This window comes from Martes martes, assembly GCF_963455335.1.
Source record: "Martes martes genome assembly, chromosome: 12".
Classification (NCBI taxonomy): Eukaryota; Metazoa; Chordata; class Mammalia; order Carnivora; family Mustelidae; genus Martes; species Martes martes.
Genome location: NC_137900.1, coordinates 3,799,025 through 3,824,549, shown reverse-complemented (window position 1 = coordinate 3,824,549; position 25,525 = coordinate 3,799,025). Strand labels below are relative to the sequence as shown.

The following is a 25,525-nucleotide window of genomic DNA, read 5'->3' as shown; positions in this document are numbered from 1 at the left end:
GTGGTTTCCCACGGCAGCAAGTCCCCACAGGATCGTTCTGTCTGCCTGGTGCATGGGGTTGTGTGACACAAGGGGATTCGGGTTTGTCCGGCGCCTCCCACAGCGGACTATGCCCTGTTCTCGTGCTCTCGGAGCTGCTCACTGCGTTCCTCCTCCTCACTCACGTGCCACTCACGCCTGGTCCATGCCTAATGGCCTGTCACCACGTGCTCCAACCCCGGGGGTCTCCTCGATCCTTACCTTCACTGGCCCCTTGGTGGGACGTGGCCCTGGGGCTCCTTCTCAAGCCCCATCCTCCTTGGAGCTATGATACCGCCGTCTGCCCAGCCTCCTCTCCTGCTGACTGCTCTCCCTTTGGTCCCTGCTGTCTCTCTGCACTCAGAGTTCACGTCCATTTCCTTGGCCTCCCAGACTACCCCTTGGACAGCGGCTTCAGCCTCCCTCTCCAGACTCTAGTCCTCTGAGCTCCTGCCCCATCTGTCTGATGGGCGCTTCTGTGGCAAGTCTGACACTTGCCTCAGCCCAAGTCTGTGTCAGCTCAGCTCTGGGCTGCCGCCTGCACATTCCCACTACTGGACTGACCGCCAGCTATGGTTGCCCTGCTTAAGCTGTGCCGTGGCTTCCCGGTGCTCTTGGCATGAGGCGGAAGCCCTCCACCAGGACAGACAGGCCCCCAGCCACCGGGTTCCTCGTCCCTGCTCACCCTGGCCACATTCTGCCCACTCCAGGGTCTGCGCTGCTCCCTGCTGACCCTCCAGGCCTGGATGGGCTGCTCTGACCCGGACTCCTGCCACCATCCTCCCACCCCAGCCTGCCCCAGCTCTGTCTGCTCTCAGCTGTGGGCTTACGGCCTCACATGCCCCTCTAGGGTCCCTAGGTTCACCACTGGTGCTGTTCCAGCTGGGTCCCGAAGGTCCCTGGTCCCCCGGGCAGTGCCCAGCACACAGCTGCCCCTATGCTTGGCTTCTCTCGGGGGTGGGCTCTCCCTGAAGAGGGGTTTGTCTCTATCTACCGTGTCCTCAGGCCCGACCCCAGCCCTATGCAGGGTGTGACATCGAGCACTAGGGAGGAGTCACGGGGAGTAGAGCGTGGGCAGGTAGAGCAGGAGAGGAGAGGGAGAACCTCGCTCACACTTCTGCCATTCTCTGCCACGGCGGGAGTTCTGGTTTCAGATGTCCCCATCCTGGGCCTCCTGGACCTTGAGGGCCCTGTCTGAGCGCTGTGGCTGCCCTGGGAGCCCTGGGTGTGGGGCTGCAGGCAAGGCCTCCTCCCAACATGCGGGAGGCAGGAGCTGGGGCTTTGTGTTTCCGGCCCCGAGGCCACAGCCAGGCCTGTCCTGGAGCTGCGGGGCGGGGCGCTGGCCGGCATGACCCCCGACCCCCACTTTTCCCACAGCGCGGAAGACGTGGTGGTCCGCGTGCCAGGCAGCCAGCTTACTCTGGGCTACATGGAGGAGCACGGCTTCGCTGAGCCCATCCTCGTCCCCAAGAAAGACGGGTTGGGCCTGGCGGTCCCGGCCCCCACCTTCTATGTCAGCGACGTCGAGAACTACGTGGGTGAGTGGCCTGCTTGCCGAAGGCCCCGGCTGGTCCCTGTGCCACGTGCTCCCTTTGGGAGTTAGAACGCATGTCCCACTAAATGGAGTGTGACCCTGGCTGTCCCCCCTCAGTTATTCTGGCTGCAAAATGGGGGCTGGGAGGCCCTTCCAGTGTGGACGCCCTTGTTGGGGCGGCTGTGGGTGGACGACAGTGCCTGTGTGTGCTTGGCCCTGGTCTGTGAGGCCGTCTCCCCCCGCAGGTGCGGAGCCCATGTGACTGCGGCCCCCATGGCTAGGCTCTGAGGCCCTCGTGGTGGCTGGGGCTCGGGGTGTTCACGGGGATGGCAGGGTGGCCAGGGCAAGAGGAGGGAAGACCCTGAGAATGCCTGCGCCCCACCCCCCCTCCGGTGGCAGGGAGGGAGAAATGCCCAGTGCCTAGGTGAGGCCGCACCCCTGGAGTGACAGCTAGGGTCTAGGGCCTGCCTGCCTGGCGCCGAGCACTCCCTGAGCTCTCCCCACCTGTGAGCCGGTGTCATCCTGCCCACAGCCGTATCACCCCCTGCCTCTGACAGATGGTGTAAGAGCAGTGTCATTCAGGGCCTCGGGCCTGCACTTGGTGGCGCTGATGGCACTGATGACTCATACCAGAGCCCTGCCTCAGTTACCCCCTGGGTCCAGTGCACGCCTTCTGGGCGGGCAGCAGGAATCGCACACCGCATTTGGTGATTATGCCCCTCGGCCTCTCTCTGTTCCTGAGGTTGCTGGAGGATCACATTGTTGGTCTAGAACGCCCCACAACCTGCCCTTGGTGTCCTGTAACCGGCTCCTGTGTCCCCAGTGCTTCCCGCCCCGCCTGGGCAGATGCTCGGATTTGCCTTCAGGTGGACAGCGGGACTTCTTTGGGGGCTCGGGAGGTGCCTGAGCGGTGACGGGGGCCCAGCTCCTCTGTGCCCACAGCTGGGGTCCACGCGGCCCCAGCGGACTGTCGGGAAGGCCGAGGCCGTGAGTTCTGGGCATCTTTGTCCCACAAGTACTTAGGAGTCAGACAGGATGTGCTCGCCCTCGTCAGGTCCTGGGCTGTCTGGAGCCTCCTGTCACTGGCGATTCTTAACCTGATCTTTTCCTCGTCAACTACAGGAAATGCAGGAAAAATGTTTTTCCTTTTACTTACCCATTTTCAGAACAAGTTGGTGCCCTAGAAACATAGTTTTTTGATTTTTTTAATTTTTAAAACATAAGCACATTCCGGGCATTATTTGGGATGTGCTCAGACTAACAACATATTTGTCGTTTGCTTGTCTGAAGTTCACGGGTGCCTCGCGTCCTGTGTTTTTACTCGCTATCACGGCCACCCTCACGGGGCCCGCCTGTCAGCGGCCTCCTGCGCCCTGGGGCCCTCGCCGTGGCTGAAGGGCGGGGGCAGCCCGTGTCGGCGGATGTCGGCACGGGAGCCTCAGGCCCAGCCCTGCTCGGCAGCCTCCCCGGCGCGTCCTGCCCCGCTCACCGTCCCCCTGCCCTGCCTGCAGGCCCGGAGCGGAGCGTGGACGTGACAGATGTCGCCAAGCAGAAAGACTGCAAGATGAAGCTGAAGGAGTTCGTGGACTACTACTACAGCACCAACCGCAAACGGGTGCTCAACCTCACCAGCCTCGAGTTCTCCGACACCAGGTGGGCGCCTGCCAGCCCCGGGCCGCCTGCGGCAGGGTCTCTTCTTAGGCACTGTGACAAATTCAAACAGAAAATGAGCAGCCAGGGGCTGAATCCTCCTCCGGCTGCCCATCCCCCTCCCCGGAAAGAGCTGTGAGTTAACAGCGTGGTGTCGATTCTTCCCGAATGCACACACTCATGCTCACGCCCTTGTGCAGACAGCCACACACGTCCCCACGTGCGCACACATATGTACCCACTGGCCCACGGGCCTGCACACGTCCACGGACGCAGCCTCAAATTCACACCCGCAGCCCTGCGGGGTCATGCTGTGCCCCGGCCCCTCCTGCCATCTCAGCCCGAGCTCCACCGGCTGGGCCCGCCGAGTTCACGGCTCTTCTCAGGGCGGAGGGTCCGGCATGAGGCTCCGTGGCTGACTGGGGCCCACCAAGGTCCAGGTTTCTGGGTCATGGAGGCAGGCCGGTGTGGCATGGCCCCCCCTTTCCTACCCCTCGGCCAAATCCCTGGGGCTCTCCAGCTGGGCCCTTTGTGCTCTGCAGGGCCCGACTCAGTGACAGTGGTTTCGTTTACAAGTGATTTCACTTTTGGGTCCTTCCTGTCTTGCTGACTTCTGGAAAGCTCAGGGCATAGCCAGATAGCTCATGTGCAGAAGGGCAGGTAGGAGAGTTTCTGGAAGCCTCACGGAGACGGAGAATACAGAGCTGTGCCACGAGCCCCTACAGGATGTTGCAACTGGCTGCTGGGTTCTGCGTGAGCTTCCTGACAGCAAAGGCATAAAAGGAAATAGGATGGCTTATGGTATCAGGACAAAGCCACCGCCTGAGAGTTCACAGGAAGGATTTCCTCACAGGCTGAGTTGTGATGGGCATGTTGCTTTGCTCCCAGAGAGCACGCTCGGGAACATCGCTGTCAGCTTGGGCTATGAGCAGCCTGGGTCTTCATAGAGAGCTGTGGGGTGCAGAGCCAGGGGACTGGGTGCTTTGGCTTGGGGTTTTCCCTGAGGCCTCTCGGGGCCATCCCTTTGCTGGCAGAGAACGTGCGGTGCCTCCAGGGTCCTCAGGCCTGACCAGAGGACCATGGGGGTCACGCACACTTCCCACGAGGCTGTTGAGCAGCTGGGACTCTGGTCTACACCACCAGAGAGGGAGAGGGTGGCCTCCACTTAATCAGTGCAGTCTGTCCCTGGGGACGTCAGCTGGGGCTGCAAGGGCTGGGCCTGACCACACGGATCATCTGTGGCGGTCTCAGGGTATGCGGCCTCAGGGGTCCTGCAGTGACTCCCATGTCCCCTGGCCCCAGAGGCAATTGCTGTGACAGATGGAGAGTGATGTGCCTGCTGTCAGTGATGCGAACATGCATGGTTACCTCTGCACAGCACCCACGGTGGCCTTGGGTGTCTGGGGGCCTTGGGACACCACCCCTTGGCCCTGGGAGACTGCAGGGAGCCACTAGCCTTGGCGGCAGGAGAACAGGCTAGCTTTGCACCCGAGGGGCCATTAAGCAGGGAGAGGACATTCGTGGCTGTTGTGGGAATCCCCGATGGGTGGTGTGCAGAGAACCAAGAGGGCCCCGGGGCAGCAGGAGCCTGGACTGGTTAAGAAGGGCGCTGGGGAGCGGGGAGGGGGATGTTACCTGGGGACATGGTGGAGAGTTAAAGGAAGAGGGTCTGCTGATGAGGCTGTTGAGGTCAGGGTCGCTGGACCAGGCCCGCAGTTCAGGACCGTCTTGTCCTGCAGGCATGGCCTTCAGTGCAGGGCTGTGCAGTTCTGTCCCGCCTGGGGCAGCGAGGACACCGGGCTCTCATTGCCAGGGACTGCGGGCTGTGCAGTGGTGATGCGGCACCATGCGTTTTAATCAGGATGGTGACATTTCATTGGAAAGGCCACCTTTGCCTTCCTGTGTTCTCCTTGGAAAGAGTCTGCTGGCTTGCCAGTGATCCCCAGCCCCTTGGCCCGTTCTGGAGAGCGGCCGCTTTTCTCAGTGAGCGATGCCGGGGAGTGCCTGGGCTGTGTGCGAGTCATGCCATTTGCTGTCTGCCCCCCGCCCCCCGTGCCCGGACAGTCGCCTCCAGCTCTCCAGGGAGTGGCGGTCTCTGGTTCCCCGTGGGAGACCCGTGTTAGATCCTGCCATGGCCACACCCGGCAGCCAGGCTCCCTCTGCCCCCGGAAACCTTAGTTTGCTTGTCTGTAGAGCAAGAGTGATGCCACGTGGCCCGGGATGGAGAAGTAGGTGAGGGACATGACCCCGGAGCCCCTTTCACGCCAGGTGGCCCGGTGGATGTCCCGTCACTGGTGCCCCTCCTCCTGCGTCTGCCCCAGGATGTCCAGTTTCGTGGAGCCGCCTGACATTGTCAAGAAGTTGTCGTGGGTGGAGAACTGCTGGCCCGATGACGCACTGCTGGCCAAGCCCAAGGTGACCAAGTACTGTCTCATCTGTGTGAAGGACAGCTACACCGACTTCCACATCGACTCGGGAGGCGCCTCCGCCTGGTACCACGTGCTCAAGGTAGGCTCACCCGGCTCCACGCGTAGGGCCACCTGCGGTCCCCACGAGCCCAGCTGGGCCAGCGCTCAACTTCTCCAGGAGGGACGCGGAGACTGGCCCTCGGGAGGCAGAGGGGTGGGGTCACATGTTGCGTGTTTCTGAGGAGGGGGGGTTCATGAAGCAGTTGGAGGCGGCCCACTGGAGTGCAGCCCAGGGCTCTGTGGTATGCACACCCAAAGAGGAGAATATGGTGGTGGGAGGACTTCCTGGAAGAGGGGTCCACACGGGTGTGGGGGCAGGGCTGGAAGCTCCTGCCAGGAAAGAAGGGAGATGTGAAGACAAACGAACAAGGGGATCCTAAGGCTTGGGCTCAACCACCCACTGGGGTCTCCCCACACCTGCCCGAGCCTGACATGCGGTGAGCAGCTCGGCTCATGATTCTGGCCCTGGGTCCTGCAGGGCAGAGCAGCCCTGACCCCAGGGCTCTCAGGAGCAGAGCTTTCTTGAAATTCATCAGACAGCTGGTCCCACCTTTGCTGCCCCGTGGCACACGTGACAGTCCCAGGGTCGCATGAGCACGGCGTGTGGTATGCTGGGGCTCCTGTGCCACACTCATCCCTGCTCACAAACTATGCATTGCAAAGCCCATGCGGCCCCACCTTTCAGGGAAGGGCCGGTGCGCCTGGACCCACCGCGGGGACCCCCAGTGTCCTTGCATTGCGTCGGGCTCTGCCAATGGCCTCTTGTTGGCAGGGGGAAAAGATCTTCTATCTCATCAAGCCGGCTTCAGCCAACATCTCCCTGTACGAGCGCTGGCAGTCGGCTGCGAACCACAGCGAGATGTTCTTTGCCGACCAGGTGGACAGATGTTACAAGTGCACCCTCAAGCAGGGCCAGACACTCTTCATCCCCTCGGGTGAGTGCCCTGTCCCACGCCCCGTCCACTCCGCCAGGCTCCCCGCCTTTGCCCTGGCCCTGGGCCTCCCGCTCAGCCGTCACCTGTGGTACTAGAGGAGGGGGACGCTCCTGGCTGAGGCTTGTGTGCAGCGATAGTCTAGGGGCGAGCCCATTCCCCCTGGTCTGTGGCCACCCTGCCCTGTCTCCTAGCCCTGTGTGTGGGGGTCGGGGCTGCTGGGCAGCTGACCTGGGGCAGGCGGGGCGGGTTTCTTCAGCTCCTGGGTCGGTGCCAGGCAGGAAAGCCAGCATGGACTCAGGCTCCCCATCACAGGGCAGGAACGGGGTGTGGGGGCAGCCAACCAGGGTGGACAGGGGCCCCAGGGCAGGCGGGATGACCTAAGCCCAAGCCGCAGTTAGGAACCGCCCTAAGGGCGAGGTCAGGGGTAACCACGCCCCTGCCTTCCAGGCTGGATTTATGCCACGCTCACTCCTGTGGACTGCCTGGCCTTCGCGGGACATTTCCTGCACAGCCTGAGCGTGGAGATGCAGATGAGGTAGGGCCACACCTGCTGGGGTCCCTGTTGCCAGGCCGGCGTGGTGGCACCCCCCGAGTTTGCCCTTGGGTGACCTGGTCCCTGGGCAGCCTCTGTGGCCCTTAGAGGGTGACGGGTGAGTTGAAAGGCCTCTTCCTGGGCACTGGCCCACAGGCTCACCCTCACACAGGGCACTCGTTCCCATGTGGTCCCCTATTCCACCCTGCCGCAGAGGGGAGGCCTGAGTGGCATAGCCTGGTGTGGCCTTGTCGTGGCTATGACGTGGGTTCACCTTTAGTGTCACCTGCTCAGAGCCGAATGCCCTGGACAATTCTTTGCTATGGTTTCCAGAGCATATGAAGTGGAAAGGAGGTTGAAACTGGGCAGCCTGACTCAGTTTCCCAACTTTGAAACTGCCTGCTGGTACATGGGAAAGCACCTGCTGGAGGCGTTCAAAGGTATGGGTGTGACGGTGGCTCTGAGTGGCTGGTTTGCATGCGGAGCTCGGGGGCATGGGGGTAGGTAATGGCTGGGCCTTCATGTGGCCAGACCCCGGTCCGGGTTGAGCCCTGCAGTGCAGCATGAGGCTGGGTGGCGCCCGTGGGGCTGTTGGTCTTTTGTTAGGAATACTGGCTGGGACGTGTGTTCCCAGGCCTGGCGTGTGTCGCCTCATGAGGTGGCTGGTGGGACTCCCTGGGGAAGTCGAGAGGCCCTGGCTACAAGCTGAGGGACCCCTGTGGCATGCCCGCCCTCCTCCCCGGCCTTCAGGGTGGGTGCGTGGCTCCCGGGGGCCGGGCTGCGCTCCCCCTGCAGGCTGAGGCCACCTGGTCTGGAGCTCTTTGTACACCGGCTCCAGCCTGAGGTGGGAAAGCTAAAGAGACAGAGCTTGATCTAGGCTTGTCCGTCCCCATCTTGAGATCCCTGGGCTTCACCCTGGCAGAGGGCGTGCCTAGGAGGGAGCCCACGGGGGCTGCACTGGGGGCTCATGGCAGGGAGGTGGGATGGGAGCAGTGACGGCAGAGCCACACCCCGGGACAGTCTGACAGGCTGACCGCTGACCCGCTGGGTCCGCCCCTCTGCCAGGGGCCCAGAGAAGCAGCCGGTGACCTGGCGGCTGAGAGATCTGGCGGCTCTGCCTGCAGTTCCTGGCCAGAAGGGGGGCGCCTTGTTCCTTTTCTGCGGGGCTCACCCGGCCCCCAAGGGTGTCTCAGGGGCGATGCTTGTCCCGGTGGCCACAGTGGGAGTCCCAGCCACCACAGCTGTGCAGGAGCACATGAGGAGTGGGTACACCCGTGGCCCCTCACTCCGGTGGGCCAGGGGACAGGCAGGGGGTGAGCTGGGCTGCCTGCCTGGGGGCCCCGGCGAATGGACAGTGGGAGGGCTGTCCTGCCCTGCACAGGGTGTCTCGGACAGGGCCCCGAGGTTCCAAGAGGGACCGTTGGCAGTTGGGCAGGTGGCAGTGGGTGGAGGTCCAGCCCTGACCCCGCCCCCTACCCGCCATGTGAGGTCGCCCACAGGCGGCCACACTCCCCTGACCCAACCCCTCTACCTCCCGCCAGGTTCTCACAAGTCTGGGAAGCAGCTGCCCCCTCATTTAGTCCAAGGAGCTAAAATTCTCAATGGTGCTTTCAGATCATGGACGAAAAAGCAGGTAGGAGTGTGGGCCAGGTGTGTCCCCAACTGGAGGGGAGCGTGGCTGGTGGGGAGCCCTCCCCAGTGCTGGTCCTTCCTTTGCTGGGTGTCCCCTGCCCACTCGTAGCAGGGACAGGGTGCTGGGAAGCAGATCAGGGCCTGAGGGATGGAGGCCAGGGGGCCTGGAGAGTCCGTGCGAGGAGGGTGTGGCATGGAGAGGGCGCTCAGTGCACCTGAGGGGTGGGGCAGGGTTAGGTTCAGGGCAGGGCAGGGAAGAGCCTCTTGGCTTCCCTGACTAGCCTAGGCCTCAGCTCAGAAGTGGGCTTTACTCTCTGATGTGGGCCTCCCTTTGTACTGTGTCTCCCCATTGTGGCCCCCGTAGCACATGGCATTTTAGCCCCCAAGTTACCCCTGATGGTATGCCCAGTGCCCCCCCGGTCCCCCACCAGCAGCACTGTCCTGTCCTCCCCATGGTCCCCCCAGCACCACTGCCCTGTCCCCAGCATGGCCTCCCAGCAGCACCGTCCTGTCCCCCCCAGAGCCCTCCGGCAGTGCTGTCTGGTGACCTCCCAAGGCTGTCCTATAGCCACATATCTGGCCTCAAGGCCTGGAACCGTATCTGGTGTCCCTCCTCCCTCACCTCAGCCATGTGGCCAATGGTAGCAGCCTTGTGCCCGGCAAGAGAGGATGGCCCATGTCACTGCCCAGCTGGTGGTGGCCTGAGGCACCTCATTCTCTCTGGGACTCTGTTACTCCCCCTGTGGAGAGGGGTGGGGGCAGGGCCCTCTTATGGGCTGATGTCCAGCTAGGGGCTGACTAGTGCAGGACCCATGCAGCCAGTCTCTGCCTGCGGCAGCCCTTCTTACATGCCCGTCTGGGCTGCAGGGGTCCTGGGTTGTTAGGCAGGAGAGGACCTGGAGGGACAGTGTGGGTGAGTCAGGATGCTTGGCTGTCGAGCCTGCTTGGGGACCCTGTGAGTGACAAGGGGCTGGGGCAGCATGGCCTGGGATGGGGGGACGTCGGCTTCAGACTGGGCAGCTGACTGCTGGCCCCACGTGTGCTGCCCTTCAGGCTTTGGCAGAGCATGAGGACGAGCTCCCAGAGCACTTCAAACCTTCCCAGCTCATCAAAGACCTCGCCAAAGAGATCCGCCTTAGCGAGGTAGGACTGACCGGGGGGACTGCCCGCCCGGGCCAGGGGACCCTCTGCCTGCCTGCCAGGGACAGCCGTGTCTGAGATGGCTCCTCCCGAGGCCCTCTAAGGCAGTGTCACTGGCGTGATGGGGACTCCGAGGCACCTGTGGCTGCCCGTGGCCTCCCAGCCGGAGCTCCCCAGGCGGGTGGGGAGGGGTCTGGAGGCAGGACGGTTCCAGCCGCCGGAGACCCTGCCTGTGTGAGCCTGACTGCTCCCAGCCTCTTCGTGCCATGGGGTAGAATGGTGGTCTCCACCAAGGAGGTAGAGGGGTCAAGTGGCTGATGGTGTAGACAAATGGCACCTTGTCACACGGGTAATGTAAATGAATGTGTCACACGATGTAGACGGATGTGAGTGTGTCGCGAGGGTGTAGATAGATGTGAGCGTGTCACACAATGCTATAGGATAAATGTGTGTCACACAGTGATCAGACAGATGTGAATGTGTCACACAGTGGTATGGACAGATGTGAGCGTGTCACACGGGAGCTGTAGGATAGATGTGAGCGTGTCCAGTGGGTGGTGTAGACAGATGTGTTGTATGACAGTGTGGGCGGAGGTCCTTTCTGTTGGAGCGTCTCCCACAGCCCGGGCTGAGGCCCTGCTGGAGGGAGGCGGCTGGCCACCTTTCCTTCTCCTTTCCCTAGAATGCCTCCAAGGCCGCCCGACCCGAAGTGACCCCCGCAGTCTCCTCAGATGAAGTCTGTTTCGGGGATCGGGAGAAAGAGGAGCCCCCGTCCCCTATTGAGGCGAGCCCTCCTCGGTCCTTCCTGGAGAAAGTGTCCAAAAAAAAGACTCCCAAAACCATGAAGATGCCCAAGCCGTCCAAAGTTCCCAAGCCCCCCAAACCCCCCAAACCTCCGAAGCCCCCCAAGCCACTGAAGCTCAAGGATGGGGGCAAGAAGAAAGGGAAGAAGTGCAGGGGCGCGGCCTCGCCCACCATCCCCAACCTGGACCTGCTGGAGGCCCACACCAAGGAGGCGCTGACCAAGATTGAGCCTCCCAAGAAGGGCAAGGTAGGTCGCCCCGCCCTGCCACCTGCGGTCAGAGCTCCGCGGACATCTCCCCTGTGGGGTGGAGCTGCGGCTGCGGAGTCCATGTGCTGGAGGCTTGGGGCGGGTGGGCTGTGCCCCAGGGAGCTTGGCGCAGCGGGGAGAGAGCCTCACAGGGAAGGCAGTGGGGTCTGTGCTGGGACGGGGGGGCACCACACAGGGTCGCTTGTGGGGACGAGCTGGCTGTATCGTCTCTGGGGCCCAAGCACTGGCTGAGATCTGAAGGTGGGCCAGCGCCCAGTGGAGGGTAGTAGGGAGGCGGAAAGGGGACTGATGATGTGAGCAGTTACTTGAGGGGCCTGAGCCCCGACAGGCGGTGAGAGAGGCGGACCTGGCCCTGGGGACCTACCAGTATGACCAGAGGCCCTAAAGTGTGGGCTTCGGGGCCATGAGCCCAAGACCGAGCCTCACTGAGTGATTTCCTGCTAGTAGGAGGTTGTTACCCACTTCTTAGCTGGGGCTGGGGGCGGGTCAGTGGTGGCCCTGGCTTACCAGGCTCACTAGGGCCAACATCACAGGGCTGCACGGGGGCACATCAATTTTCTCATCCTCAAGGCAAAGAGAATGGATGAACGAACAAATGAACAAATGGACGGATGGCAGGAAAGGGGGAGAGAGGAAGGAAGGAAAGAAGGGGGGGAGAGTACATGAATGGGTGGGTGGATGGTTGGGTGGGTGGTTGGGTGGAAGGGATGGGTGCGTGGATGGATGGTAGGTGGATGGATGGATGGATGGGTGGGTGAATGGATGGATGGGTGGGTGGGTGGGTGGAAGGGATGGGTGGGTGGATGGATGGTAGGTGGATGGATGGATGGATGGATGGTAGGTGGATGGATGGATGGATGGGTGGGTGGATGGATGGATGGATGGGTGGGTGGGTGGGTGGATGGATGGTAGGTGGATGGATGGATGGATGGATGGTAGGTGGATGGATGGATGGATGGATGGGTGGATGGAAGGGTTGGGTGGATGGGTGGGTGGATGGATGGATGGATGGGTGGATGGATGGATGGGTAAGTGTGGATGGGATGATAGATGGATGGGTGTATGGATGGATGGATGAGTGGGATGGTGGATGGGTGGATGGATGGATGGATGATGGATGGATGCATGGGTGGATGGGCTGCTGCATGTGAGCCTGCAGGAGGCAGGGGCTCTGTGCTGTGTGGCTCTTGCTTTGCCCTGTAGCCTCGGGGATCCTCGACACCCTCCCACGTCCACTGCTGGGTCATGACTGCTGTTTCCTAGGCCACAAAGAGTGTCCTGAGTGTGCCCAACAAGGAGGCAATCAGCTCGCAGAATGACATGGAGAGGCTAGAAATCCGAGAGCAAACTAAGAGCAAGTCAGAAGCCAAGTGGAAGTACAAGGTGAGGCATGTGCGTGCGTGCGTGTGTGTGTGTGTGTGTGTGTACCTGCCCTCTGGGGGGCTGTGTTCTTCCAGAAGGGGGTGTGTAGGGGTGTGCATGGGCTTGGTGGTATGAGTGGAGGCGTGTTTCCTCCTTTCCCCAGGGCAGGCAGTGAAGGTGTGGGTGTAAGTGTGGCTTCTGTGGGGCCATCGTCCGTAGGGTCGGGTGCCTTCTGGCTGAAGGGGCCAAGTGCATCACTGAGTTGATGGATAGCCCGCCTTGAACTCACACTCCCTGGAGCCGAACCCTGCAGGGGCTGCAGAGAAGGGGGTTTCCAGGATGATACGGTCAGAGGGAGGAGGCTGGCCCGTCCCAGCACCTCTGCCCACTGGTTGCCTGTGTGGGGCTCAAGGACGGTCCTGGGTTTGCTTTTCAGAACAGCAAACCTGACTCCCTACTGAAGATGGAGGAAGAGCAGAGGCTGGAGAAGTGCCCTTTGTCAGGGGGCAAGGACCCCAAGTTCTCATTCTCCTTCAACAAGAGACTGCTGGGGTATGTGCGTCCTCATGCACACGTGCCCCTCCCCCGTCACACGTGCACCCCCCCCACACACACACATGCCCTCACAGAGGGCTTCCCAGGCGAGGCTCACCTCCTGAGCAGGCAGACCCCTTCCCTGCCTCCCAGGCTGATAGCTCTGGTGGGTGAGGGTGGGGGTGGCGCAGAGGGGAAGCACGTGACTCGGTGGCTGTTAGCCCAGTTGCTGTCCTGGGCTGGGTAGGGTGGGCCAGGGTCCTGGCCTTGGGCCCAGAGATCAGTGTGAACCCGGTGTTATCAAATGTACCCAAAATTATGGCTGAGGTGGGGGCTGTGGAGGAAAAATCTCTGGGGCCTCTGGGGCCTGGGAAATCAGGAGGGCTCCCTGGAGGAGGGGGCACTGAGCTGAGAGGTGGAGCACCCAGCCCGGCAGGGCGTGTGTGTGTGGGAGCGGGCACGTCTGCGTTCTAGGCTGTGGAATGGGTGTGTGTCTGCTGACCAGCTTGGCAAGCCAGCCACCCCTCGCCTGCTGAGAAGCCCGGGCCAGCCGTGGTCCCTCATGCACTTGCTTGTTGAGTCTGAAGTTGGGGTGGGTGCCCCTTGGCGGGGAAGCGGCGCATCCCAGTGGGAAGGGGGCCAGCATTTTGCCATGGGCTCCAGTGTCCTCCTTGCAGGTGGTGGGGAAATGGGGCCCTGCAGAGCTGGGTGCGATGGGGCGTCATACCGGAGGCCTCTTGGCATCGTGCTGAGGCTGCTCCGCGAGCAGGTGGGATGGGGATGGTCCGAGGGCTCCATTGCCCTGACCTCGTGGCCCTAAGCACATTGTTGATGGATCTGAAGGTCAGGTGCTGGGCCCCAGGGGGCTTTGAGGATGCATTTGGCAGCAGCTGGTGACAGCTGTGTGTGCTCCTGCTCCAGTCCACATCCCGCAGGGCTGCCTGCTGCCTGGGAGTGGGAGCCATCCCGTTGGGAGCTGATGCAGGCCCTGTCCTGGCCTGCTGTCCCCATTGCTGGGTGCGGCCAGAGCCCTGCCTCGCGCTGACAGGGAGGCCCATATGAAAGATAGCAGAATTTATTTTTCTGAAATAGCCATGAGGGGAGCCCAGGCCATCGGCGCTGGCTCCGGCTCCGTCTGAAACTGAGCTGGTGCCGGACCCCAGGGCAGGGGGCGGTGAGGGGCACGCCTTCTAACAGCCCAAGAAAGGGCCGGGCATGCACCCCGGGGCCACGCGCCGTCCTCGCTGGGGCCACAGTGGCTGGGAGGAGGCTGTGGGATGGGGACGTGTGTGGCCAGCGGCTGGTCCTCTGACGCCCAGGATGGAGTGCGGGGGGGGCACTGAATGACTCACTCGCGCCACCCCAGCTCCAAGGCCCTCAAGCCGCAGCCCAGCCCAGGCGTGTTTGGGGCCGTGCAGAGCTTCAAGGAGGACAAGCCCCAGCCGGTGCGGGACGAGTACGAGTACGTGTCGGACGACGGGGAGCTCAAGATCGACGAGTTTCCCATCAGGAGGAAGAGGAGCGCCCCCAGGAGAGATCTGTCTTGTGAGTGAGGGAGTGAGGGTGGGGAGCGGGCCGTCCTCCCGAGCCTCTGCCAGACGCACGTCTGCTGTGTTTCAGTCTTGCTGGACGGGAAGGAGCCGCTGCCCACGCCCGCCACGAAGCCAAAGCTGGACTCGGCACTCTACAAGGTAAGGACGTGGGTGCCGGGCCCCGGGAGGCCAAGCCAGGTGTCCTTCCCTTTCTCGGGCAGTCCTGCCATGCAGTGGGACATGGCTCACGGCTTCGCGTGGGGGCTGCAAAAGGGGTCATCTTCTGCCTTGTCTCAGGCGTTTTCATGGGGAGGGTGGCCTGGGTTCTGGCCATGGGCCCCACAGAGGAGGGATGAAGACGGAGCACACGGAAGTCTGTGGCTCTCAGTGAGTGGCCATCCCGCCCTCGAAGATAACGAATGGGGAGATGCGGGGCCTGGCCTTGCTCTGTGCTGTGGGGGCTAAAGTCAGGCCACCTCCAACCCAGGACACGGAGGCTGTTTCCAAGGAGGCCAGGGTCCCCTCAGAGCCAGCAGCCAGGGCCTGAGTGGGGTCCCCGAGCGTGGGCATGAGCTCCCATCTGCTTCCTGCCCAGCCACACAGCTCCTCTTGCATCTGTGGTCAGAACTGGGGCTCATGGGGAAATAGGGCAGGGTGTGAAGATCGCTCTGCCCTTTGGGGCAGGCTGGCAGTCCCAGCAGAAAGCCCTGGCTCCAGCCCTGCCCGCGATGCTCATTCCGAGGGCTAGCTCCTTAACAGACTTGAAGAAACGTCTTTTTATGGCCAAAGGGAAACAGTAGCTCTCCTCCAAACTGCCCCCGACCTGTGGCTTCATCCCCGCAGCAGAGTGACGACTCCTCTGACGAGGGCTCGCTGCACATCGACACGGACACCAAGCCCGCCCGCAACGCCAAAGTGAAGAAGGAGGGTGTGGGCTCGGCGGCGGGCATCTTGGACCTGCTGCAGGCCAGCGAGGAGGTCGGAGCGCTTGAGTACAACCCCAACAGGTGTGCAGAGGGCCCGGGCAATGTGCAAGGTAGGGCGTGGTGGTTGTGGCAGTGGGCATGAGGGGGCAACCTGGGCCCCCGTCCAGAGTCAGGGCGGCCAGAGCAGGACTCTGCCCCAGCAGGGGTGGTGCCGGACCGCCAGGGCACTGAGTGGGGGCTGGGTCCGCTGGCCCCCAGGGTCTGTGGAGCTCCTGGACGCGTACATGGGGGGAGACTGAGAGACGTCTGTAGGGGCTTCCCTCCCTGGGGGTCTGTGGAGGAGCAGGGCTGGGCTCTGGTCAAGGGCACTTGGTGTCTCTGGGACCCAAGGCGGCAGAGACCTCACCCTGCAGGAAGGGAGATGGTCACCTCCGAACTTGGCGACAGAAGAGCCGAGAGGTGGGGCTAGATCTGCTGGGTTCCCAGGTGACCACACCCAAGCCAGAGGGCCCCCGAGCCACGGGTGCATCCAGGGAGCCCCCTCACTGCAGCCGGGGAGGCCCGGGTGGCAGGGTCCCTCCGGCCCAGTCCTGCCCAGCCCAGGCCCCTGATGGGAGAGAAATGGTGGACCCCTCCGCGCATTGTTGGATGAAGGGCCTCTGCTCGTTTCTGTGGTGGTGGTCCCGGTTGAAGTCTCTCTCCATCCAGTTAAACTTGGTTTTTAAGCTTTGTGGTCGTTTTTTCTTATAGGGGATTTTCACAAGTACCACAGACATAACTGAGGGGTCAGGGCGTCCCCAACAGGGGACCTCTACTGCCCTGCTCGTCCTTGGGACAGCAGCAACTCCCACGCAGGACAGCTGGGTCAAGGGCACGCTGCCAGGAGGCGGCCCAGGCAGGACCAGAATCCCCTGTGTGCCTGATGACAGACCCCGGGGTGGGGACTCCAGAAGGCCCCCCGTGCTGGGCAGTGACGTCAGGCAGGGGTGACCTGCCACAGGAAGGTGGGGCTCGCTCGGCCCCCTCAATCTGCCTCCAAACCTGTGTCCAGAATCGAGGTCCCAGAGCTGCACGATCTGGCGAGGAGGCCACACACCCAGCCGCCGTCAGACACACTGGAGCCCAGGGAGGCGGATTAGGCCGTGTCGTGAAGGGCTTCTGCTGGTGAAACGGCTCGCCTTCTTTCGGGAATGTCTGTGGTGTGCGCCGGGCAGGGTTCCCGGACAGCCAGAGACACCTTCTCCCTAGGGCTGCGGCAGGGGGCTGGGGGTGTTGGCAGCCCTCCAGGTGGCCCTCTGGGTGTGCGCTCCCGCTCAGTGCCCAGGGCTTTCTGTCCATGTGCAGACATGGGCCCCTCTCGGGCAGATGTGCTATGCCAGGGCCCTGGCCTGAGGCCCCGGTGCTGGGGGCAGTCGGCCTGTGACCCCCTTTCCAGGAGAGGCCCTGTGGCATGGGCTCAGCCCCAGGGAGGAGGGTGGCCGGCATGTGGGTGTGCTGCTCACAGCTTTGCAGACACGCACATGTGCCCTCACACCCGCCCGCGTGTGTGCACACGTGCCGGCCAGGCCCACCCCCTGCTGCCCGCCTCGGGCAGTTCCTCTCCCCAATCTCCCGTTTGGAGAGCAGGTCAGTTTTTGATGGTCCATTTGCTCTGTTTTAAGTTTTCGCTGTTGTGAAAAGAACAGCTGAAAAAAAATGGAGGGAAATATGTTAATTTCTTGTGGATGGTTTGTGGAGTGTTTACTGCTGGGGGTGAGGAGAGAGGATTTTGGTATGATAATTGGAGGATTAAGAGATTATTTTCCATGTGTGTTGCTTCGACTTTGCTCCTTGATTCGCCGGCCCAGTGTGGATAGACCGGCGGCCCATGCCACGCGCGGCCCTGGGCTCCACTGGCCTCCTCTTGGGGGTAGCGGAGCTGGGCTGGGACCACGACGGCTCGGGGGGCGGGAGGGACGCTCGCGGTGGGTGTCCTGGCCCCCTGCCCTCCCGTCCCTGTGGGAAGCCTGGTGTCTTCCCAGCCTTGGTGGGGCCACATCCACGCCCGAGAGCCGAGCGTCGTGGGTGCTGGGCCAGCTGGGGGCTCCCGTTGTTTCCGTGCAGGTCGGCGGTCTGGTGCAGCAATGAGATGCTGTGTGCTCCTGGTCAGACCTGGACAGCCCTTTGGCCGCGCGGCTTGGACGGGGCAGGCTGCATCATGGGGGTGGGGCAGAGGGGCCAGGAGCTCCCGACTCTGCAGGGGGTCTGCCCAGACTGATTTTCCCACTCTTCTGGCTTTGGAACTGCAGTCCTATTTGGTTCCAGTAGAAACCAGAACACTGTGGTCCAGTGTGTCTGGAATGGGGCCTGGGGAGGTGGTGTTTGTGGAGGGCTGCCTGTGGGAGGAGGCCAGAGTCCTTGGCCTGGACCCCAGGTATGACCGGCAGGACAGCTACTGTCCCAGCTTGCTTCACGGGGCCCCCAGGACCTGGGGGGATGCTCTGTGTTTGTGCTCCCTGGGGGCCAACTCAGTCTCCCCCAGCCCTCCAGCCCCAGGCTTGCGAAGCTCTCATTTCTGAGTGGGGACACATGGCCCCTTTCATTTTAACAGTCTTACTAAACGTGCTTCCAGCACTTGGTGGTGGGGGTCAGGGGGGCGTGGCGTGAGAGCCGATGAGATGTACATGTTGCAGAACCCCTCCCAGAAGGGTCTGTGTGCACTGACACTTTGGGTATTGCTTTGGGGTCACAGTAGCCCTGCAAGTTGGTTGATCCCCTGGGGGGGCACATGGGGCAGGCAGGGTGGGGGGTTGCTGGAGGTCAGACATAGGATGGGGGCCTGCAGTTGCTCCCTGGGCCTTTTGGGTCTGTGATGGGGAGGAGGCCTAAGCCGGCCTATGGGTCCCGCACCCCATATCTGGCTCCTGCTCCTGTCTCCTAGGGGTCCAGGGAGTGGAAGGAGGGTCTGCTTAGGAGTGCTCGATGCAGTGGTTTGGCTGGGGGCCCTGCAGGCCAGGGTGGGCTGTCCTATTCCCAGTGGCCCACAGGCTGGGGTGATGGGCAAGGACAAGGGACAGAAACGGCCCCCGAGGGGAGCTGCCTGCTGGGCCAGGGCCACTGGGAGCTTCCTGGGCCAAGCTGAGGAGGTCCCCCGAGGAGGCCCAGAAGGATCCCATGGGAGGGTCCGCTGGGATGAGAAGGAGAGTGAAGCTTCTGGAGGAGCCCGGGCCTGGGCTTGGAGAGCTCTCTCCATCTAGCCATATCCAGGACGCTGCTGTGCACGGGGGTGGGGAGGGGGCCTGCCTCCCCTTCCCAGAGCCCAGGCCAGCAGAGAGTATGGGGCCAGGTGGTGACACAACCTCACTGGGTCCTGGAGGGAGGGGAGCTGGTATAGCTGGGAGGAGGTGGTGGGGGGTGTGGGGCGGGCAAAGAGGGCATGGCAGGGCACTGGGGGCAGTTGCGCCTGGAGCCAGAGGGCAGTGGGTGCTGGGGTCAGGTCAGCCCGAGGTGGCATTGGGAAAGGATCTGAGCTATCATGTGGCCATCCGGTAAGGAACAGGTGGGAGAGAGTAGTTGTGATCAGAGACAGGAATGGACATCTCTCTCTCTCTGCCCCCTTCCTCTCCCTCACTTCTCCTTATGTCCCCTCTGCACGCCCTTCTCTGTCCCTGTAGAGTGTGGGGGCAGAGAGCCGGCCTTTTCTAAGTGGGAGTCATCAGCTACCACTATGTTGTACCCCAAGCTCTCTTCTGGCCACTTGGTGGGAGGGTGCATGGGCTGTGGGCCTGGATGGAGTGCTGTGGGCTATGGATGTGGGCTGTGAGCTGAGTGCTATGGGCTGTGGACTGAATGCTATGGGTCGTGGGTTTGTGGGCAGAATATATGTGCCATGGACTGAGAGCCATGAGCTGTGGGCTCTGGGCTGAGTGCCTTGGGCTATATGCGGTGAATGCCGTGGGCTCTGGGCTGAGTGTCGTGGGCTTGGCTGAGTGCTATGGGCTATGGGCTGTGGGCTAAGTGGCATGGGTTGTGGGCTGTAGGCTGAGTGCTATGGGGCATGGGCTATGGGCTGAGTACCGTGGGCCAAGTGCTGTGGGCTATGGGCTGTGGACTGAGTGCCGTGGGCTGTGGGCTGAGTGATATGGGCCACAGGCTGTGGGGCTGAATGCCGTGGGCTGTGGGCCAGGCCATGGGGTATGGGCCATGGGCCGAGTGCTGTGGGCTGAGTGCCATGGGCTGTGGGCTGAGTGCTATGGGCCACGGGCTGTGGGCTGAATGCCGTGGGCCGAGTGCTGTGGGCTGAGTGCCATGGGCCGTGGGCTGTGGCCTGAGTGCCATGGGCTGTGGGCTGAATGCTGTGGGCCATGGGCTGTGGGCTGGGCCATGGGGTATGGGCCATGGGCCGTGGGCTGAGTGCTGTGGACTGAGTGCCATGGGCTGTGGGCCGAGTGCCATGAGCTGTGGGCCGAGTGCCATGGGTTGTGGGCCAAGTTCCGTGGGCCATGGGCCAAGTGCTGTGGGCCGAGTGCCGTGGGCCGTGGGCTGAGTGCCGTGGGCCATGGGCTGAGTGCCTATCTCTCTGTGCCTCCAGCCAGCCCCCAGCCTCCCCCAGCACGCAGGAAGCCATTCAGGGAATGCTGTCCATGGCCAACCTGCAGGCCTCTGACTCCTGCCTGCAGACCACATGGGGCGCCGGCCAGGCCAAGGGCAGCTCACTGGTGGCCCACGGTGCCCGGAAGAACGGGGGTGGCGGCAAGAGTGCGGGCAAGCGGCTGCTGAAGCGGGCGGCCAAGAACAGCGTGGACCTGGACGATTATGAAGAGGAGCAGGACCACCTAGACGCCTGCTTCAAGGACTCAGACTACGGTGAGCCCTGTGGGGGTGCGGGCGGGCTCTGGCCGGCCCCCTGGGGCCTCTCCACGGGGCCTCTGGGGCTCGTCCTTGTGCCGAGACCCTAGCCGTTCTTTAGGACATGGAGAAGTCGGCCCGAGGAAGCATGTAACTCGGTGGAGGGCGTGTAGTAGTCCCCACCCAGAAGGAAATCCGCCCTGGCCCCGGCCCTGAGTCTCCCCATCCGCGTGCATCGGGTCCTGGGGGCAGGCGGTCCTTCACGGGCTCTTCACGGCCCCACACGTGCCCATGTCCACTGCCGGGAGACGCCTGGTGGCTTCCTCCTCTTGGCCACTGTGGACACTGCTGCTGTGAATGCGGGTGCAGGGGGCATTGTGTGCCCGTGGCCGTGGAGCCCCCGGGCAGGGACCTGGGAGGGGGCGTGCTGGGTTGAGGGTCCATTCCCATGTTGCCTTCTGAGGACCGGCCCAGCCATCCCCCACATGACCATATACTCACAGACACGTTGAGATCCCATCTGCCCTGCGTGTCTCTGTGTGGATAACAACACCAAGGCCCAGAGTGGCCCACATCTGAGGGGGGCAGAGCAGGGACCCTGAGGGGCATGACCCCTCACGCCCCACCCCAGCCCTCCGGGCCCTGCATGCAGGGCTCGGGAATGTGCACCTGCCTGTGTGTTCGGCCTTCCCCTCGCGGATGTGTAGGGTGCCCCACATTCCCCTCGGGGATGTGTAGGGTGCAGGGTCTGCCTTTGGTGTGGTCCTGATGCTCTGCACTCACACTCCTACCCCTGGAGCGCTCTCCTAAGGAGAGGCTGGCCTGGCCCCAGCTGGTGGACAGATGGAGTGACAGCAGGGAGCCCCTTTTCTGGCCTCCTGTGGGGGGCTGGCAGGCCCTGGGTGCGAGGACACAGCTGTAGTGGAGGCACCTGGGAGTTGTCCAGGGCTCCTGGATGGGGCTCCGTCATCGGAGACTTGCTGGGACAGCGGCCTCTGATGGACTTGGGATGTTTTCTTCTCTAACAGCGGCAGAGAAGGAAGCACAGTGGACACTGCAGCCAGGGTGGGGTGGGACCTGTGGGGGCTGCCAGGGCCTCTTGTCTGACCAGTCCCTGCCGTCCCTGGGGTGCCCGTGCCTGTGCGTGTGGTCTACCTGAAGCCCCCATCACCCCAGTGGCACCGCCGGCTCAGGCCTTTCTCCCCCTGCCCCCCTAGTTTACCCCTCCCTGGAGTCTGACGAGGACAGTCCGGTCTTCAAGTCCCGGTCCAAGCGGAGGAAAGGCTCTGACGATGCTCCCTACAGTCCCACAGGTAGTGCCGGGGGCTGGGCAGCGCATCCCCTGCCCATTCCTCTGGCTTGAGAGCTGTGGGCCCCCTGGCACTGTGAGGGCACTGTGAGGGGCGCTGGTGGGGCTGGCTGCCTGCGGGAGCCTGACTAGGGCTCTGAGGAGGCCAGCCCTTCACCTAGTTTGTCCCGTCTTTGCATGGGGCTGGGTCATGGCAGCCTGTGGGGTGGAGGTCTGGTCCACTGTCTGTGTGACCCCCTGCCTGCTCTCCCGTCTTGCTGGCATGGGGGCCCTTCCCACTGGGGCTCATGTTGACCCTCCCCGTGACTCAGGGACAGACTGGGGCAGGGTCAAGGAGGCTGGGGGGTGTTTCAGAGGATGGGTGGCTGCTCGAGGCAGGGTGGTGTTCTCTCCCACAGCGAGGGTCGGCCCGTCGGTGCCAAGGCAGGACAGGCCTGTGCGTGAGGGCACCAGAGTAGCCTCCATCGAGACCGGGCTGGCAGCTGCCGCCGCCAAGCTGTCCCAGCAGGTGAGGAGGGGCCCTGCCTGGGCTCAGGCTCCCCAGATGCCTCTGCTCCTTCCAGCGCTATGGCCAGCCCGCCCAGGCTGGGAGCTGTCACAGGGTTGGGGACGTCTGAGTACTGCTGAGCCCTGGCAGTGGGCAGCTGGGGAGGTGGGAGCTGGCAGTGGGTCCCCCTGCAGCTCTGAGTCTGTTGGGGGGGGCGAGGGGGGTGAGGGGGCAGAGGACACGTGCCCTCGTGCAGGGGGCATGCTGGTCTGCACACAGGCCCCGGCGCTTCTCTGGGGTTTGCGGTGAATGGGTGTGGGCCCATCCCATTTTGCCACTGGGGACCAGCTCTTTGGCATCTGAAGTTGGCTCCTATGCTTCCTTCAAAGGAGGAGCAGAAAAGCAGGAAGAAAAAGAACACCAAAAGGAAGCCGGCTCCCAACACCCCCTCCCCCTCGGCCTCGGCCTCCACCACGTCGGCCTCCACCACATCGGCCTCCACCACGTCGGCCTCCACTACCCCGGCCTCCACCACCCCGGCCTCCACCACCCCGGCCTCCACCACCCCGGCCTCCACCAGCACGGCCAGCAGCCAGGCCTCACAGGAGGGCAGCTCGCCCGAGCCCCCGCCCGAGGCACACAGCAGCAGCCTGGCGGATCACGAGTACACCGCAGCCGGAGCCTTCTCAGGGGCCCAGGCTGGCCGCGCCTCCCAGCCCATGGCCCCCGGGGTCTTCCTCACGCAGAGGCGGCCCTCTGCGTCATCCCCCAACAACACCGCTGCCAAAGGTACTGTGCCCGCGCGCCCTGAGCAGCCCTGCTCCCGGTCAGCACTGCAGGGACCGCGGGCCTGCTCTGTCCCACCGCGGCCCTGTGTCTGTAGCCACGTGCTTGGCCAGCGTGGGGAAGAAACGGTCCCTCTCAAGACCAAAAGCTACGGTCCCTCATGGGGCAGAGGCTGGGCTGGTGGCCTCGGCGCTGGAGCCTGGCTTGGAGTTGGGGTGCAGTTAGCTGTTTGCTGAGGGTTCTCTGGGCAGGGCGTGAGGGGAATCCAGGCTCCCCTACGCAATTTGGCGGTGGGACTGCTGACTAGGTCCCTTGGATCCTCACTCTCCCAGGCCCCTGATCTGCCTGCATCCTGGCCGTAAGACCCAGCTGACCATGGACACAAGGAGCGTGGCTCCTGCTGCCAGGTGGTAGGGTGGCCCTCCCTCTGGAGTGATGCTGTCCCCTGTCCCTGTCCGCGCAGCCCCAGGCAGGGCACTCTTCTGGCCACTGGTGGTTCCGCAGGGTCTGGAGGGGCCGGGGCTCAGGTCTCAGAGGCCCATCTTCCGGAGACAATGGGGGTCTGGTAGGGGCTCCTCTGGTCTCTCGCTCACCTGGCATTTTCCCGTCTCCTTCCCTGCCTGCAGGAAAACGTACAAAGAAGGGCATGGCCACCGCCAAGCAGAGGCTTGGGAAGATTTTGAAAATTCATCGGAACGGAAAACTGCTCCTTTAAAGTTTGGAAAGCCAGGATCCTTCCGCTCCGCTCAGGACCCCCGGAGCCCCGCTAGAACATCAGCCCCCAGGAGGGTGGCCACGCTGCCTCACCCCGGGGAGGGCCTGGCCCCCTCCCGGCCACCACTCCCCCCATACGAGCATCTGTTGCTTCAGCAGGCGGAGCTCACTGATGTGGACAGACATCCTTTCTCAAGTTGCTTAGAGTGACCAGTTCCCGAAACTCAGCCCTGCCCGTTTGAGGACCATTCCAGTTTCAGGAGAGCCTCCGGGCACCCCTGAGCGTGGGTGTGATCGCAGGGCTTCTGCAGCTCTGCTGGGAGCACGAGTCCTTTGAGGAAGGAGGAGTGAGCCAAAGCTCACCAGGCCCAGAGTCTGAGCTGGCCACAGGCTGGTAGCCTCCAGAGGCTTAAAAAAGGCAAAGAACACTAGAGAGGAAGAGGAGGAGAAAGTGGGGTCTTATGTGCCCCCCTACTCTTCCCGAGTGATTCTCAGACAGTCCAGAGAGCGTGCGGCCCGGCCAGGAGAGGGGCCTCTGTGCTCCCCGGCCGGTGGCCGGCGGGCCGGATGGTGGGTGTCGTGCCCCGAACGGCCAGGGCCTTTCTTGGGATGCTGGGGCCAGCAGCAGGGTCAGTGTGGTAGTGGGTGGGGGCGCCGTGATGGGGTCCCCCTGGAAGGGTCAGGCCCAGCCACGACGTGGGGCCTAGGGGCCCGGGCTAAGCCATGAGGGTGGGCCCCCGCTGCCCCACCGGCTACACTCCGAGAAGCACTTCTCAGCTGAGACACCCCGCCTGGCGGGGCGGATGGCGGCGGGGCGGCCCGAGGACGCGGGGCCCGGCACGTCTGTCTGTCATCTGTCCGTGTTTGGTGTCGAGTCCCTGGGTGGACCCTGGACCGAATGTCCGCCCGTCGACACAGAGGGGCTGGAGTTGTTTCTCAGGCAATCCTGTATTTTAATTTTAGATCTATCTCCTGAAGCATATTTTTCATAGAATGTAGCGTGTAAATAGCTTTTTCAATAACTTCTTTTTTATAAGAGTAAAAGTATCTTTAGGAATTTCTTTCTAGAGAGTCCGTCATTAACATTTATACGAGTTTTTTGCCGAGTATGATGAACACTTGGTTTTTGCCTTCCTTCTTTCTGTTTACTGTTCCTGTTGGTGTTACTTTTTTCTTTTAGGAACTAAGGTATTGCCTGAAAAACAAGTGGGTGTGTGTGGAGCCTTCTGTCTGTCTTTGCAGCAGCAGCCGTGCGCGAGACCCGCTCCAGACGCGACGGGAGAGGGCTCTTCGACTCGGACACCAGCTCTTTCTTTCCTTCTCGTTGGCGAAGGGGGTGGGGATGCAGTTATTTTACTTAGCACCTTGTGAAGTGTTTCTGTGTTTTGTGATGCTGTAATTTATTAATGTTTGTAGCTTTTTATATTTGTACATTTCTTATGAGCTTTGTTTATACGCCTGTCCCCGGGGGCCGTGTCTGCGAGGCCCGGCCCCGAGGCTGGCTGGCGAGCTCGCCGGGCGCCGGCTGCGCTCACTGTGCCGTCCTGGCGTCCGCGAGGCTTCCTTTCCCGTCCTTGTTGAACATTTATATAATCTAACCCGGCCATCCAGCTGTTCTCTCTCTTTTATTTTTTAAAGTTTATTATTATTATTATTTGGCAACATGTACATTTCTAACAAAGTTTACCGTGGCTATTAAAGTGTTTTATTTCCCAATTCATATTACTCTTGTATCGAGTCCCTAAGGTCTAAGGCAGCTTAGATCAAAGTTTTAAAAGAGTAAAAATATTTCAGGTTTTGTACAGAACCCTGTCTGTGTCATTCCTGCTCATCGGCCAGCGGCGGCTCCCATTGTGGGGGTGGCGGGAGGGAGCCCCAGGGGCTGGGGGCGCAGACCCAGGCCAGGGATGCGGGGGCCAGCATCCCCTCGGAAAGCGTGCTCTGCCCTGCACCCCAAAGCTGCAGCGCCTGGCACTAGCCTGCAGGAGCTGCCCGAAGAGCCCGCGGGGACAGGCGGCCTTCAGAGGCCTGGATCTATCCACCGGGAGCCTCCAGAGGCACAGCTGA

The 25,525-nt window shown here is 62.6% G+C and overlaps 1 protein-coding gene across 2 annotated transcripts in view; it reads left to right on the top strand.

Moving 5' to 3' along the window:
• The window catches only part of PHF2 (PHD finger protein 2), a 69,754-nt gene extending 44,489 nt beyond the window's left edge, over positions 1-25,265 (top strand). The window contains exons 4-22 of one of the 2 annotated variants that reach the window (XM_080819668.1): positions 1,396-1,556; positions 3,064-3,205; positions 5,524-5,710; positions 6,443-6,605; positions 7,053-7,140; positions 7,471-7,577; positions 8,679-8,770; positions 9,823-9,912; positions 10,592-10,960; positions 12,245-12,364; positions 12,780-12,895; positions 14,244-14,422; positions 14,498-14,568; positions 15,256-15,416; positions 19,906-20,180; positions 21,380-21,475; positions 21,870-21,979; positions 22,348-22,747; positions 23,371-25,265. In XM_080819668.1, the coding sequence (XP_080675794.1) occupies positions 1,396-1,556; positions 3,064-3,205; positions 5,524-5,710; positions 6,443-6,605; positions 7,053-7,140; positions 7,471-7,577; positions 8,679-8,770; positions 9,823-9,912; positions 10,592-10,960; positions 12,245-12,364; positions 12,780-12,895; positions 14,244-14,422; positions 14,498-14,568; positions 15,256-15,416; positions 19,906-20,180; positions 21,380-21,475; positions 21,870-21,979; positions 22,348-22,747; positions 23,371-23,459 (3,016 nt within the window). In that variant the 3' untranslated portion in view covers positions 23,460-25,265. Of the gene's footprint in view, positions 1-1,395; positions 1,557-3,063; positions 3,206-5,523; positions 5,711-6,442; positions 6,606-7,052; positions 7,141-7,470; positions 7,578-8,678; positions 8,771-9,822; positions 9,913-10,591; positions 10,961-12,244; positions 12,365-12,779; positions 12,896-14,243; positions 14,423-14,497; positions 14,569-15,252; positions 15,417-19,905; positions 20,181-21,379; positions 21,476-21,869; positions 21,980-22,347; positions 22,748-23,370 lie in introns of both variants that reach the window. The other variant, XM_080819667.1, reaches the window with a different exon arrangement.
• Positions 25,266-25,525: the final 260 nt, after the last annotated feature.